Raw genomic sequence first — 13,548 nt, forward strand, 5'->3', positions numbered from 1 at the left:
TAGAGCTGAGAGGGCGCATCGGAACGCTTTAGGAAGCGCACCAGCGCTCCAGCGGAAGCAGACGGGCGTCGGACCGGAAGTGGGCGGAGCAGGGCGGAAGTTCCCCGCCCGGCGGTCCGCACGTTCGCTCCGTGGGGCTGCGTCGCGCCCTTCATGGTGAGGAGAAGGCGGCGGGGCTGGGAGGCAGCGGGAGGACCTGGGGGCTCCGCTCTTGTTCCTAGGAGGTGGGGATGAGGCCGAGCCCCCGGGAATAGCTTTGGCGCGGCGGGGGCGGCTCAGAGCCGTGGGGCCGGGACATCAAGGTGCTCTGTGAGAGGAGCCGCGGTGGCCCCAGCGCCTGTCACGGCTTCTGGCGGCGCGGGCGCTGTCGGATTGCTCTGCTTTTTATAGCAGCGGGCTGAAATCAATTAGCGCGTTAATCAGCCAGCTGAAGGGTGTCGGGCCCGGAGCCGTCCGCCTGAGGCAGCTGCAGGCTTCGTGTGACAGCACACTGCAACGCGGAGACAGAGTTTGATGTAATGTCGGCTTTTTCCTGGCACGACGTGAGGCCTCGTTAGCTCCCCTGGGTTAATTTGGGGTGAGCATTACGGGCAGAGGGGATACTGAGCAGCAGTTCTGTAGGCTGGGAGATGTGGGAGCATTGTGGGGAGCTTTAAGGAGATGGAAAGCCTCAAGGAAATGTTGGTTCCTTTGGAGGTGTGCTTGGTCTGCGTGCTGGGAACGGCCTCGGTTGCACACCAGGTTATGTATGAAACAAAGCTTAAAAGCTGTGAAAGAAACGGGTGCAGCTTTTGTCTGACGGTGGGAAAGCTTTGATTTCCTCAGTGCTCAGCACCCGAGGAGCTCTTCCCTGGCTGAGCTGTTTGGCTTCCATTGGCTGCCGGCTGTCTCTTCCACATAGAAGGCAACGTTAAAACACCCAAAGCGTTTGGGCAGATTTCAAAGAGGTGCTGAGGCTGGTCTTTATAGGGCTCTGATTGGTGACTCCTTGCTTGCAGGAAGAGATGTCGGGAGAAAGCGTGGTGAGCTCAGCAGTGCCGGCAGCTGCCACCCGCACGACCTCCTTCAAAGGAACAAGCCCGAGCTCCAAGTATGTCAAGCTGAACATTGGCGGGGCCCTGTACTACACCACCATGCAGACACTGACCAAGCAGGACACCATGCTCAAGGCCATGTTCAGTGGGAGAATGGAGGTTCTGACAGACAGTGAAGGTAAGGGTGCGCCTTGCTTCCCTCCTACTGCTCCAACTGGATGGGAGAGGTTGGACCAAAAGTTGGAGAAGAGGGAGAAATGTGTAGTGATGGGGCATTCTGATTAGTGTTGGAGTTCATCTCAGACAGTTGATGAAAGATGTGGGATGAGGGATACGTGTGGCTTGACTAGTTGGCTAAACACCAAAAGGGTGTTGAGAGCCAGAAGGGGCTCCTCTCAGGCCCAGATAGCACAAGCTGGCTTTTTCTTGTGAAATGCTAACACAAAAGCTCTTAAGTATGTGGAAAATTGTGAGGATTGTGGTTGAGAAACTCTGAGTCAGGACTTGCGTATTTACTTGGAAGCTCAGAAGGCTGTTTCCTCATCTTGTTTCCTTATCTGAAATATAAATATAAAACTTGGAAGTGGTGTGCTTTTTGAGCAAAAAGATGATTTTGGAAGGCTGGGTTTATTTTCATGTGGGAATACAGGTTGTTGGCTTCAGTGGAGCAAAAGCAGTGCAAGTTCTTTAGGAACTTTGCTATGGTATTACAGACAACAAAAGAAGGGAGTGAGGAGGAGGGTCTGTCCAAGTTAAGCATCTGCAGAGCAAGAATGTGCATTGTGTCAAACTGCAGCCTTCTAAAGGGGCAGCATTCAAATACTTTGCTTCCTTACCAGATAGGTTGGTTTTTTTCTAATCCTGAGATGCTTAAAGATGTTTACATTCATACCAGAGCTGAAATGTGTTTGTGTGATGGTTGTTTGCAGCTGCTGCTGTCGTTTTATGTCAGTGTTTTCATTTTGTGGGAGGATACAGAGCTTAATTCAAAGTGGGGCTTTCAATTTGCATGCTGGCACTTTGCCTGTATCAGTGTTTATCAGTGGATACCTCTTCTGTAACAATAGCTGCCACGTTGCTGATCCTACAGGTCTGACACACCTTCCTTGGAGCTGGTTGATTACTTGAAATTTTGTTTGAAGCTGCTGAAAACACAAAAAATGTATTGCTTCATTCGATGAATTGGACTTTAGTGCTTTAGAATAGCCTGTATTTGGAGGCCACGTGGAACAAGTAATGGATTTAGTAGGGCTCTCATAATAAGCTTTCTTGAGATAGGAAAAAGTTGCTTGGAAGGAGAAAAAATGTAAAACAAACAAACAAAAAAACCCAACAACTTAATCATCAGAATATCCCCATTTTAGCTACAAGCTTCTGTTTAAGCTGGGGGGAAGGTGAAAGGCTGCATTGTTGCAGTTTTAGTAGGCCTTTTGCAAGCTTTTAGCTGCTGTATGGCATTAGCAGTGGTCTGTGGGCAGCAGGGCAAGGTGCAGTTTGTCTCCCTATAGATGCAGGTTCTTCCTCCCAGAGAGCAGCAGACATTAGGACTCCAGATCCAGAGTTCACTCTGCTAAGATGCCATGCTTAAGATGTAAAATCTCATACTTTGCTGTGAATTCCACTGTGCCTGCATGGGACTGTTCCATTTAGCTCATTTGTGCTTTAATGGGAATTTGATACTTCCTGTATGCTGTAACTGAGACACTCCTATGGCAGTAGCTCTTGCTTTATCTCCCTCTTGCTGGCACGTTGCTGGAAACTGGGACAATGGTGTTAGAGCTGTCGGAGGAAGCTCTGTATCTGAGGTTGGTCAAAACACTGTCAATTGGTCGCACCCAAAGTCTGGCACCAAACAGAGTTTCTCAGGAAAAGGAGCCAGACTTGCAGAGAAACTGGAAAGAATGAAGTTGGTTTGTTGGTTTTTTTTTTGCAATCTGTGGAATGTTTCACACTGTGTGTCTTTCTCTTCATCTGGGTGCATTCTTCTGACCCCAGTGCCATCATCTGAGCTCGTTCTCAAAGCGTAACAATTACAACAAGCTGCTGCTTGGACTCCAGGAGAAGAGATGAGTTCTCTGCTGGGGATGACAGATGATCATTTTCAGCTTAGAATTTGTTCCCGAGCAAGTCAGCGTATTTTAAATATTTTATTTTGTGCTTAGAAGAGGGTAGAAGGCTGTGGGTTTTCCAACCGCCTCCATCTGTTTCCAGTTTTCCTTTCTGCTTGCCCTTCTCTTCACATCACTGTTAACTGGTTGATCAGGGTGGGGGTTTCCTTGGCCGGCTGTTTGTAAGGCTGTCAAGCATCAGGCAGCAGTGTCAGGCTTGTTGTTTCATCTGGGCTTGGTCAGGACATGTAGCCTTGCTTAGTGGTTGGAAGGTGACCCTGAGAATAAATCTCCTAAAGATGAAACGTGTGCACGTGCATTTCATCAACACTGTATGCCTGATGCACGGCGTGGATTGCAGCACGTTTTTGTAATGCTGCAGTTAGAAAATGGCTTTAAAAGGCTGCAAACCCACTTGTTGGGCCCTGCACAGCCATCACTGAGTGGCAGCAGGATCACCTTCCTGTGAGTCACCTCCTTTTGGCTGCGGCTTTGGCTGTTTGGGTCAAACAGAAGGGTTTTTTGAAAGCTGCTTTAGCAGCCGCTTCTATTTTGCAATGCTGCTCAAAATATTTTCTCATCCTCCCCCCTCCTCTCTGTCTCAAAGTGAGCAATTCTGCTTTGGTTTTGCCATCTGTAAGCGTAAAGGCACAGCACGTTTTTACAGCCTACAGAAGGGCTTGCGGCAGAGATGATAACAAAGAAGTTTGGGGGTCATCATTCTGCTCTGAACCCTCTCATTACTTCCCTTCAGGTTGTGCTGAGCTCTGGTAAGCGCTTTGTCAGTGGCTGCATTTTTGGGAATGTGGATGTTGTTGTTTATTAGCATGCCCTGTGCTCCCTTGTCTCTCCGAAATGGGAGAGCTCTGCCTTGACAAATGGGCTTTTTGCTCTGCTGCGATAGATGTACTGCGTTTATTAGCCTGGATCGGTCTTTTGTTCTTTTATTTCTCTGCTTCTAGTTACCCTGCCTTCAGCTTTCCAGTTTGTTATTACAGTCTGTAAAATTACAATTGGAAGCATGCATTGTGTAGACAGCAGGGTAACGAAGGAGACGGAGAGCCCACAGTAAACTGCTGGAGAGTGTCTCAGTTTCTCCTCAGAGCAGCACGAAAGGGCTGCATTCACTTTCCAAGCCTACCCAAACATTCAGATTTTTACTCGTAATTCCATTCATGCAGAACATACAGGCTCTGCTTTAACCTACTTTCCTTATTTGTCCAAAATATGACTCCTTCCCCACAAGCGTTTCCTCACTGCATTCCTGAGCTGCAGCCCATCAGGGTGGCCAGCTGTTCATTTATGGAAACTTGAGGCTCAACACTGCGTAAGGCTTCTCAGGGTCCAGCAGCAGACTGGCAGCAAGAGGTGAGACAGGGATCCTCCCGTCACAGCTAACTGGAAAGCGCTTTGTTGTGGCTGTTTTCTTTCCTTTACCCCATTCCCATCATCCATATGTTACCTTCTGTGTGCTGTTGCATCATGGATTTCAGCAGCTCCAGACGGTGCCAGTAAGCATTTTGCTGTACTGAATAACTGCACTTTGGGAACGTGGAGACTGGAACAGAATTGGCGGTGACACATCCAGCATCTGTGCTCGCTCTCTTTCTGACCTTTTTTTGCACCTCTGATGGAGGTGGTGGATCGCAGTGGGTCTCTTTGTGTTCAGGTGTGGAAACCTACAGATGGTCGAGTTTGGTCGGCCAGAGTAAGAAATGTCTCCCTAAGAAGCAGCCACGTGTACGTGTAAGTCAGGGATTCTGGGAGTAGAGGGAGAACAGAGCTGATTGCTTTGGGAATGAGAAGAATTCCTTCCTCTGTAACAGTTAATCGTTTGTCAATAACTGGGAACTGTGAGAAACAAGTGAGCTTCCTACCTTCCTCCCACATACACACTTGAAAAATGCAGGAGGAGGCAGCGAGTTCCCCGTGCAAATACAGCGTTCTGCTGCTCCCATTGCCAAAGGGAGCACGAAGCTGGAGCTCTCTTGGCAGGAACCTGCCTGCTGCAGCAGGCCTACGCCAGGCTCGACGTCTTTTGCCACGTTTGCTCTACTGTGGTCTTGTTTCCTTAGGCTGGATCCTGATCGACCGCTGCGGGAAACATTTTGGGACAATCCTGAATTACCTGCGTGACGGCGCTGTGCCGCTCCCGGAGAGCCGCAGGGAGATTGAAGAGCTCCTGGCTGAAGCCAAGTATTACCTGGTCCAGGGGCTGGTGGACGAGTGCCAGGCAGCCTTGCAGGTAGGCTGTGAAGCCAACAGGAGCTGAGTTGCTCTGGCTGCTGTGAAGGGTGGAGGTGAGGTTGCTTGAGGTGGGCAGAGCTTCAGTGCACACGGTAGGATGGACTGCTGGTGTCTGCTTGCTGCCTTTCCAAAGCTGGGGTGCAGCGTATGGAGGCAGATGGCACACTTAGCTTGTGGTTCTTCAGCTGTGGCACAGAAATGCAGGACGTTCCCAGCTCATGAGAGTGTGCCTTAAGGGCTGTGTACATTCAGCTGCTGTTTGGTTCTTGTTTCAGCAGAACAAAGATGCATACGAACCATTCTGCAAGGTACCAGTTATCACTTCTTCCAAGGAAGAGCAAAAACTTATAGCCACTTCTAACAAGGTAAGAAAGACCAGACTGTGCTGTAGCTTGAGAGGATGCTGGGATGTGCTTGGGATTTTGACCAAGTCCTTAAGAAATGACGTTTAGCATTTGAGCTGGAAATCTACAGCAGGCTAAATGTGTCTTCTAAATTAAAAGTCAGATGTTGGTCAGGCCATGTCTGTCTCCACGTAAGGTGTTACAGTGGAGGCCGTAGATAAAGCAGGCTGATGGAGCAGCTCATCAAGGCTGTTAGGTCTTCCGTTGGTTTGTCTGCTCTGATAAACAACAACAGATGGTTTCTTCAGCTACGTTGAATCGGTGACTCCTGTTTCTGCCTGCTGGCTGTGGTGGGTGAGGATGAATTACAGTCTAGTCCCAGAAGGGATCAGAAGGGATTGTGTCTCCATTACCAGCTGGTACACAACAGTTTTGCAACAGCAACAACAAAATCCCATCGAGTTTGAGCCTAATGGTGTCATTTCATATTGCAGCTCCTCTGCCGTGCGGTGCTGGAGCTGGGATTCCATTGCTTACTGCATGTCCTCTAACTGATGTGTGTGTTGGCTTTTTTACAGCCGGCAGTGAAGTTGCTATACAACAGAAGCAACAACAAATATTCCTACACCAGGTAAATGACTGAACCTGTAGTTCTTTGAAGTTGTTCACAGACTCAATTCCGTGATACGTATTTGCTTTTTCTACACTCGGAACCGGTGACAGATTGGAGCTGGCATGAGCTCAGTATTTTCCCAATTAGTTTCAAACTTGAGTCAGGAGGGCCTACTGGCATCCACAGAAGGCTGAGCACGTGCTATTTCTATGATGGGGGTTCCTCTAGCACCCAGGTGCAGCTGGTGGAGACTCCTGGCCAACTGCTGGCCTGTACTCCCCGTGGGCTGCAGCACTTTGGCTGAATACAGAAAGCCTGCCATAGCATTGTCAATAAGTGGTAAAATCATGAAGTCTGGGACCTTGTCTGCCATTCCTTATGTCTGTGTGTAAGTTTCATGACAAAACACTGTCTTCATCCAGCTGGTGCTAAGCTTGAATTCAGGAAGGGTTTCATGTGTCTGTGAGGATGAAATGGCCTTTGACATCCATTTTGCCCGAGCGTTACTCACAGTGCTGTTGATGTGCAGTAAATCAAAGGAAGCTGGGCTTGTGGGCCTGCAAATGCTCACTGCCTGAATCCTTCTGCTCTGCATTACTATTTGAATTACCCTGATGCGACCGCTGCCTTCTCTGTCTCTCACAGCAACTCTGACGACAACATGCTGAAAAACATTGAGCTATTTGATAAGCTGTCCTTGAGGTTTAATGGGAGAGTGCTCTTCATAAAGGATGTGATTGGAGACGAGATCTGCTGCTGGTCTTTCTACGGGCAGGGACGGAAGATTGCTGAAGTCTGTTGCACTTCCATTGTTTATGCTACTGAGAAAAAACAGACAAAGGTACAGTAAACAGCAGCGGGGCGCCACTGCTTTCAGGCTGGCACCCTGACATCTGTTCCGTTCTGAACACGCTTTTCATTGTCTAGCATCTCTATAGAATAATCAACGCCATTCAGAATGGGAGAGCAGCGTAGTGGAGCTCATCCTGTGGGTTTGCTGGGGCAGGGACTGACTGGATGCAGCGCTTGACACAGGGCAATTATGGTGTTACATAATGCAAGTTCAGTCCAGTTCTTATCTTCAGACAAACTTGTGCACTTCATCACGTTTGTTGTCCATTCCTGTGTAAAGGCAGTGGCATACCTCCCTGCAGAGACGTTTGGCCAGTTCTGAAAAAACTGCCAGCTGGGATTAAAAGCTGAAGGCAAATAGCAAAACGTTTGTGCTAGGATGGGTTTGTGTGGGTGGAGTACAGCTAAGACATGTTTAAAAACAGGGAAGTTTCAGGAGGAGAAGCGAGGTGCCTGCAGCAGGTAAGAGCGGCCTTCTCTCTCGGTGGCCAGGTGGAGTTCCCAGAAGCCCGCATTTACGAGGAGACACTGAACATTCTGCTGTACGAGTCCCAGGATGGCAGGGGACCTGACAACGCACTCCTGGAAGCCACAGGAGGGGCAGCTGGCCGCTCCCATCACCTGGAGGAAGATGAGGAGCGAGAGCGCATCGAACGCGTGCGGAGGATCCACATCAAGCGTCCGGATGACAGAGCCCACCTGCACCAGTGAGCCGAGCGGCGGCTGCAGGGGTCTGTCTGGAAGGTGCTGCCCTTCTCCTGATGGATTGTCTGCAGCAGGGGACCAGGCAGCTTCTCTTTGTTCAACGAGTCTGTAAATTACGTTTTGTAACACAGTAGGTTATCTGGGGTATTTAAACGAGGTAGTTCTAGGATGAGAATAAATAAGGTTACTGGGCGTATGGTAGGTATGTAAAAAGCCCTCTGAACATCTGGAGAAATGCCCTGAGTTTGTAGCCCTCTTGTCTTTGCTATTTTGTGGTTAGTGAGAAAGAAGACTGGCTTCCTTTGGCTTTAGTAATTATCCTGCACTTTAAAAAACAAACAAAACAACAGAAGTCAGGCAGCCACATACCTTCCCTCCTGGCTCTCTCTGCCCCAGTCTCCTAGGCATTGCAGCATGGCAGAAGCACAGTGGAGCTGCTGCAGAGCTCCCTTCCTTCCAGGTCAGAAGGCAATAAGGTTGGTAGCTCAGGAGTGCCTCACTGTGACTGCTGGCAGGACAGGTGGTAGCAGGAGAAGCTTGAGGCAGAGGGAACCCAGTGCTGCCAGACTGTGCAGGTGGCTGTGGCTTCCCACTGCTCTCAGGCCCCCCTTCCATGGTTCAGTGGAGCTTCTCCTGCACTGAGTTGTGGAGAGGCCCATCCCCACTTTTTTGGTATGATTCAAGGATGGGAGATGTTGAAATTCCTTCAAGAGAAGGAGCAGGAGCTAACTGTGCCTGGTGGCTTTCCCTTAGGCTGGCATTGCTACCAGTCAAAGCCTGACCCCACATCGCTGTTGGGAAGTTTATTTCCCTCAGTTCACCCATCAGTAAGCTGTGCATTCTTTACCACAGGTTAAAATTTGTAACAGGTTGACACACAGTGCCAGCCCTGTGTAGGCAGGAGGCCAGCAGCTGTAGCTCAGTTCTGCAGCTGTTACAGGAGCAGCGGCTTTGAGAGAGGGCAGTGCAGAGTGCTGGTATAGAGCTGAAGGCCCAGAAGAGGTTAATCCCTGTTTGCCTTTAACCTGAGCATTTTCCAAGTCTCTCGGCAGAAATGGCAGCTGTATATGAAAGGATGAAGCTGAAATGTTGTGCAGAGAATGCTGTAGTGTCTGGTTTTCTGAGAGTAGTAATGAATGGATGTTTTTATCTACCTCCTAGTCTTGTGTTGCCTAGTGTGGAGTCAAGTATCAGAGTGGCAGAAGAGAGCGTATTATTCACTAGGATTGGATGCTAATGGAGAATGAGAAGAGCTGCAGCTGTAATGGTTAATGTAAAAAAGCTTGAGAGAGAGAACCAGCAGTAGGAAGTCTTAAACTTCAGTCAGGTGCCACTGGGACAGACTCCAGAGTACTTTGGCTGTTTTAGACCTTGTTGACTCTTCACCTGGAGTACTTTTTGCTGGCCCCAATGGCTGGGTGTCCCACAGTGGCAGCTCTGCATCACTCAGTGAGGTCCTTCGCTTCTGCAGGTTTCCTGCTGTAAGGATTCCTAGTCCTGGCTCAGGGCTTATTGTGGCATATTGACATTTCAAAAACCAAAGGCACAGTCAACATCACCAGCTGTGTTACTGATTTGTTTCAGTAGCAACCTCTGCAGCTCAGCTATCTGGGATGTAAAATAAAGCAGTAAGCAGTTTTGCAGCAGTGTGTACAACTAACAGCTTTCAGCGTTAGGCTGAAGTTGCCTTCCTCCTAACCAAAGACTTCAAGTTTCAGACAGGGGCTGTGGCAGAGTGGTTGTTGTCCCTGTCTCCTCCTGACTGATGAGTAAGAACTGAGTAGTACCCAGACACAGTGGTTACACTGCAGTTCAGCAGCTTCAGCTTTTCTTCTAAGCTGTACTTACACACGTTTGTCACCAGTGCAACACACTTTGGGTTCATACAAGTCCATAGTTCAGGCTGTTTGTGTGCAGGACACAGTGCCTCTCCCTTCTTGCCTTATGTGATAAGCTGGGGCGTGTGCTCTCTTTGGCACTGTGTACTTTGACACGACTGAGCTGTTTACAAGTTTCTGATCTGTAACACACTCCTAACTTTAATTGCTGCAGTTGTGTAACAAAGATGTACCACCGTCCGCTGTTAGAACATCCCTTACCTACTGGCTGCTTGCCCTTGTTCATTAAGTCTCTCAGTAAAACAAGAACATCTCCCACAGCCACTTAATGCCATTGCACAAATGCTCTCAGCTCCCGAGCCTTTTACTTTAAATGGTTTTGCCAATAGAGCTTTCAGAGGGGTACGAGGCAGCTACCCTGGCCCCAAGCAGTTCTTTAGATTAGCTAGTGCTGCATGATGTTAACTGTGCTGACCTGCCTGCTTTGATTCATGCATGCTTCCCTCCAGCACCCAACAACAGCCACTAATGCTGAAGCAGAACAGAGCCAACTGAAATCTTACGCCTGCAGGCTATTTCCAACCCCCTCCATTGGAGTAATGTAGAAAAGCTTACCTACAAATCAGTAGCTTGTGATGCAGTTAGGGCCAAACAGTCCAGTAACACCAGCCCCTGGCTTAGGGCTAAGCTGGGAATGCATTTGCTCTTGCAAAGCAGTCACTCCTGTATTCAGACAAGGCAGATTGTAGAGCCCACACTGAGCTCCGCCTGCTGCAGGACATCACCTGTTCAGAGCCCTTGTGGAAGTCTCCACGCTCCAGTCTTACCTTTTAGTCTTAATGGAGTTGTTTTGTTTCGTGTTCTGTACAATCATTCCCTCCTATTTTATGCACACAAAAAAACCTTAAGATGGATTTCAGTGTATGGTTGTTGTTTGCAATGTTTTGGTTTTTTTTTGTTTGTTTTTTTTAAAGCATAACATGAAATAAATTAGAAGATATTTCATATTTACATGAGTTGATTTATTACTTGCTTGAAGTTCAGTAGCTAACACACTGTCCTCATGGTCCCTGGAGCTAGAAAGAACTTTCAGTAAGAAATACCACACACCTTCCCCTAGCTATCAGCTTTACCTCCTGGAACCACTCACAGCCAAGGCACCAGTGATCTGGCTCTCATTCAGGCTGCAGCCTCAGTCAAGCAGGAGCTACACAGATTGGCCTCAACACGAGGCACCAGAGAGAGCAAAGGGAATTCCTGTATTCTACCTCTTCATAGCTGGCAAAATATGCAGCTAGAGGGAACTGCACTCCTAAGGAGCAAGCAGAATCTCAGCTCCTCAAAGGGAGACGAAGCTTCAGTCTCTTGCTGCTGAAGGTTTCCTCTGAACCAAATTATACCAAATCAGCATGTCCCCTCTTAAAAAAAAAGTGTGGTCACCTGTCCCATTCATCACCACTTGTGGAGCCTCACTGCACTGCATAGCTGCTTTGCAGGGAGAAGCAAGGACAGTACTACTTTAAGACGTTTTCCTTCCCCCGTGCCTGGAAACAAGGAAGGATCTTCCTGGGATTTCCAGATGATACACCAACTCAGGAATACCTGTGCCAACCTCACTGCTACATTTACAAACATACCTCTGCATGCTGCTTGAGAGACTGAACTCCATTCACCTGTACTTCACATGGTTTCTCCTGGTTAGTACAGTGACTCAAAACACAGCCTGGAGAAGTCGTTTCCTTTTGAATCCTTCCTTCAGAGCTCTGCTACAGGTTATTAGGTGCACAGATTGACATTTTACTTGTGCAGCTACCTAAACAATACCCTGTGACAGCATGTAACAAGGATCTATGCATCCTGGAACATTACAGCAAGGTGATGAATTTATTTAGATACAGCTCAGTAGTTTTAAGCTATAAAAAAAAAGTACCTAAAAGATGCAAGCAAACTCTCAAGTCACAGCAACCCTATGGCATCAAAGATTGCAGGGGTGCTGCAGGTGCTGGTCACAGCCTGCAGGCTCCTTTCCATTTCTGATGACCAGAAACTGGAACTGTTTCTCATCAAGACTTTGCCTGGTTTGACACCTGGAATGAGAGAAAGGAGTCAGTAAGTTAAATACAAACCGTGTGTCCTTGAGATTCCTATTTCACAACTGTTTCACAAAGACAACTCTCTTCCAAGACTTAACCGTGTTCCTCATAAGGGGTGAGCATCAGGGGGAAAAGCCAAAGCCATGCTCTCAGTGCCCTGATGAGGCCTTACCACTGTAAGCTGTCCATCTTTGGCTTTAAAGACATGGGGCTCCGGCCCAACAGTGAACACCATTGTCCCTTCCTTCCCAGAGCCAATGCGAAACCGAAGGCTGCAAACACAGACAATTACTTCTGCAGTGCTTTCCTCACAATAGGCTTTACTCTAAGCCCACTTTATTTCTGTTCCCTTAGCAAATCTTGTTAGATTAGAAGATCAGAGCCCTTCAGCTTAGGTAAATTTCCTAAACAACTGCATTATACCATACAGCCCAAGAGGGTTTGATGAATGCAGCATGCCTGCCTAGTCTGGGCACCTGAATTTTCCTGGAGCAATTAAGCATTAGAAGATAAGCAGATCTGACCTGGAGAAGACCACTGAACAGAAAGAATCCAATTACAATTGAAACGCAAAGGCCAGAGAGAAAAGCTGGAACAGAAGAGCAGGTTTCACACGCCAGTTCCAATTTCTGTATAGATCTGAGAGATGGACTGCATCCACCTGCTTTTAGCTGGTGTGACCGAGGAGGCTCCTGCACTCAGCCATCACAATTGGAGGCCTTCTGAGTTCAGGGAGAAGCATTTATCCCAAAGTGACCCCCAGCTCAGCCCCACAGGCTGTCCTCGGACAGAGCCAGCACTAATGGGATCTGCTGGGAGGATACTGAGCCCACAACCTCAGGCCCAGGTCACAGCAGCAGAAAACAAACATAGCAGGTCATGCTGACTGTCTTCCTTACCTTCCCTTCACAACTTTAACGAGGTTCTGCTTGTTGGCCAGCATGCAGAGCTTAGTGACCGTCTCAAAGATATGTTCACACTGAAGTATCACATCTCCCTGGAAGCAAAAAGAGGGGCACAAGGTCAATGGGCAGCGTACCTACACGTAACCCAGCCAGCAGTCGTGTGTTCAGAGGAGTCCTTTCTGCACAGCCCTGGCTGCAGAGCAATGGCCACCTACAACTCTGATTAGTTAAACATCCATTCCAGAGCCTATTTAGGATTTGTAGCAACTTTGGCTCCGAAAAGAGAATGCTTTCATGGTAAAACAACAAGAATTCAAAAGTAGAGATGACCATGAGTTAATAAACCCTGATAATCATATATCTGAGTATTTTAAATGAAATGTGAGAAGCATCATTGTTTCTAACCACAAATTATCAGTGATATTTCATCTCTCTACCTTTTGTTTGTTGTCCTCAGGAACATGGATGACCACGATCCCATCACCCAGATTACTGGTAGAAATACCTGCAGAAAAACAGCACACTGACACACAGCTGTTCTGGCCATTCTGCAGCAAAAAGTGTTCTCAGAGAGAGCACTGCTTCAAGCATTCTCTTTGCAGCGCCCTGGACAGACTGAGCCTCAGAAGCAGCCCCACTTGGATTTGCACTGTTACCTTTCAAAGTGGCATAGTCTATTTTCTGCTTGATCTTGGCCATTTCCACCACATACGCCGAGGACTGGGTCAACACCAGCAGGCGCTCCCGTGCTTTGAAGCCATTCCTGTCGTATTTGACCACAGGAGTTGCATACTGTGAACAAGGAGCTC

General features: G+C 48.2%; 2 protein-coding genes across 9 annotated transcripts in view; one reads left to right on the forward strand and one right to left on the reverse strand.

Moving 5' to 3' along the window:
• Positions 1 to 39: 39 nt before the first annotated feature.
• On the forward strand, positions 40 to 10,752 carry KCTD10 (potassium channel tetramerization domain containing 10). Of its 3 annotated transcripts, none has more exons than XM_052691286.1 (7): positions 40 to 156; positions 999 to 1,212; positions 5,218 to 5,387; positions 5,668 to 5,754; positions 6,312 to 6,364; positions 6,992 to 7,187; positions 7,691 to 10,752. In XM_052691286.1, the coding sequence occupies exons 1-7, from the start codon at positions 154 to 156 to the stop codon at positions 7,907 to 7,909; spliced, it is 942 nt and encodes a 313-aa protein (XP_052547246.1). In that variant the 5' UTR covers positions 40 to 153; the 3' UTR covers positions 7,910 to 10,752. The 3 variants fall into 3 exon arrangements, with proteins under 3 accessions (XP_052547246.1, XP_052547245.1, XP_052547247.1); XM_052691285.1 differs by having other exon boundaries at positions 49 to 156; positions 5,665 to 5,754; XM_052691287.1 differs by having other exon boundaries at positions 115 to 224; positions 5,665 to 5,754.
• MYO1H (myosin IH) overlaps positions 10,586 to 13,548 on the reverse strand; it is a 27,273-nt gene continuing 24,310 nt past the window's right edge. For 5 of the 6 annotated variants that reach the window (XM_052691259.1, XM_052691258.1, XM_052691261.1 and 2 more), the window contains 5 exons: positions 13,396 to 13,531; positions 13,177 to 13,244; positions 12,734 to 12,831; positions 12,007 to 12,106; positions 10,586 to 11,828 (listed from right to left, as the gene is read on the reverse strand). In XM_052691259.1, coding sequence (XP_052547219.1) covers positions 11,805 to 11,828; positions 12,007 to 12,106; positions 12,734 to 12,831; positions 13,177 to 13,244; positions 13,396 to 13,531 — 426 coding nt within the window. In that variant the 3' untranslated portion in view covers positions 10,586 to 11,804. The remainder of the gene's footprint in view (positions 11,829 to 12,006; positions 12,107 to 12,733; positions 12,832 to 13,176; positions 13,245 to 13,395; positions 13,532 to 13,548) is intronic. The other variant, XM_052691264.1, reaches the window with a different exon arrangement.

This window comes from Tympanuchus pallidicinctus, unplaced genomic scaffold (assembly GCF_026119805.1).
Source record: "Tympanuchus pallidicinctus isolate F22 unplaced genomic scaffold, pur_lepc_1.0 scaffold28, whole genome shotgun sequence".
Classification (NCBI taxonomy): domain Eukaryota; kingdom Metazoa; phylum Chordata; class Aves; order Galliformes; family Phasianidae; genus Tympanuchus; species Tympanuchus pallidicinctus.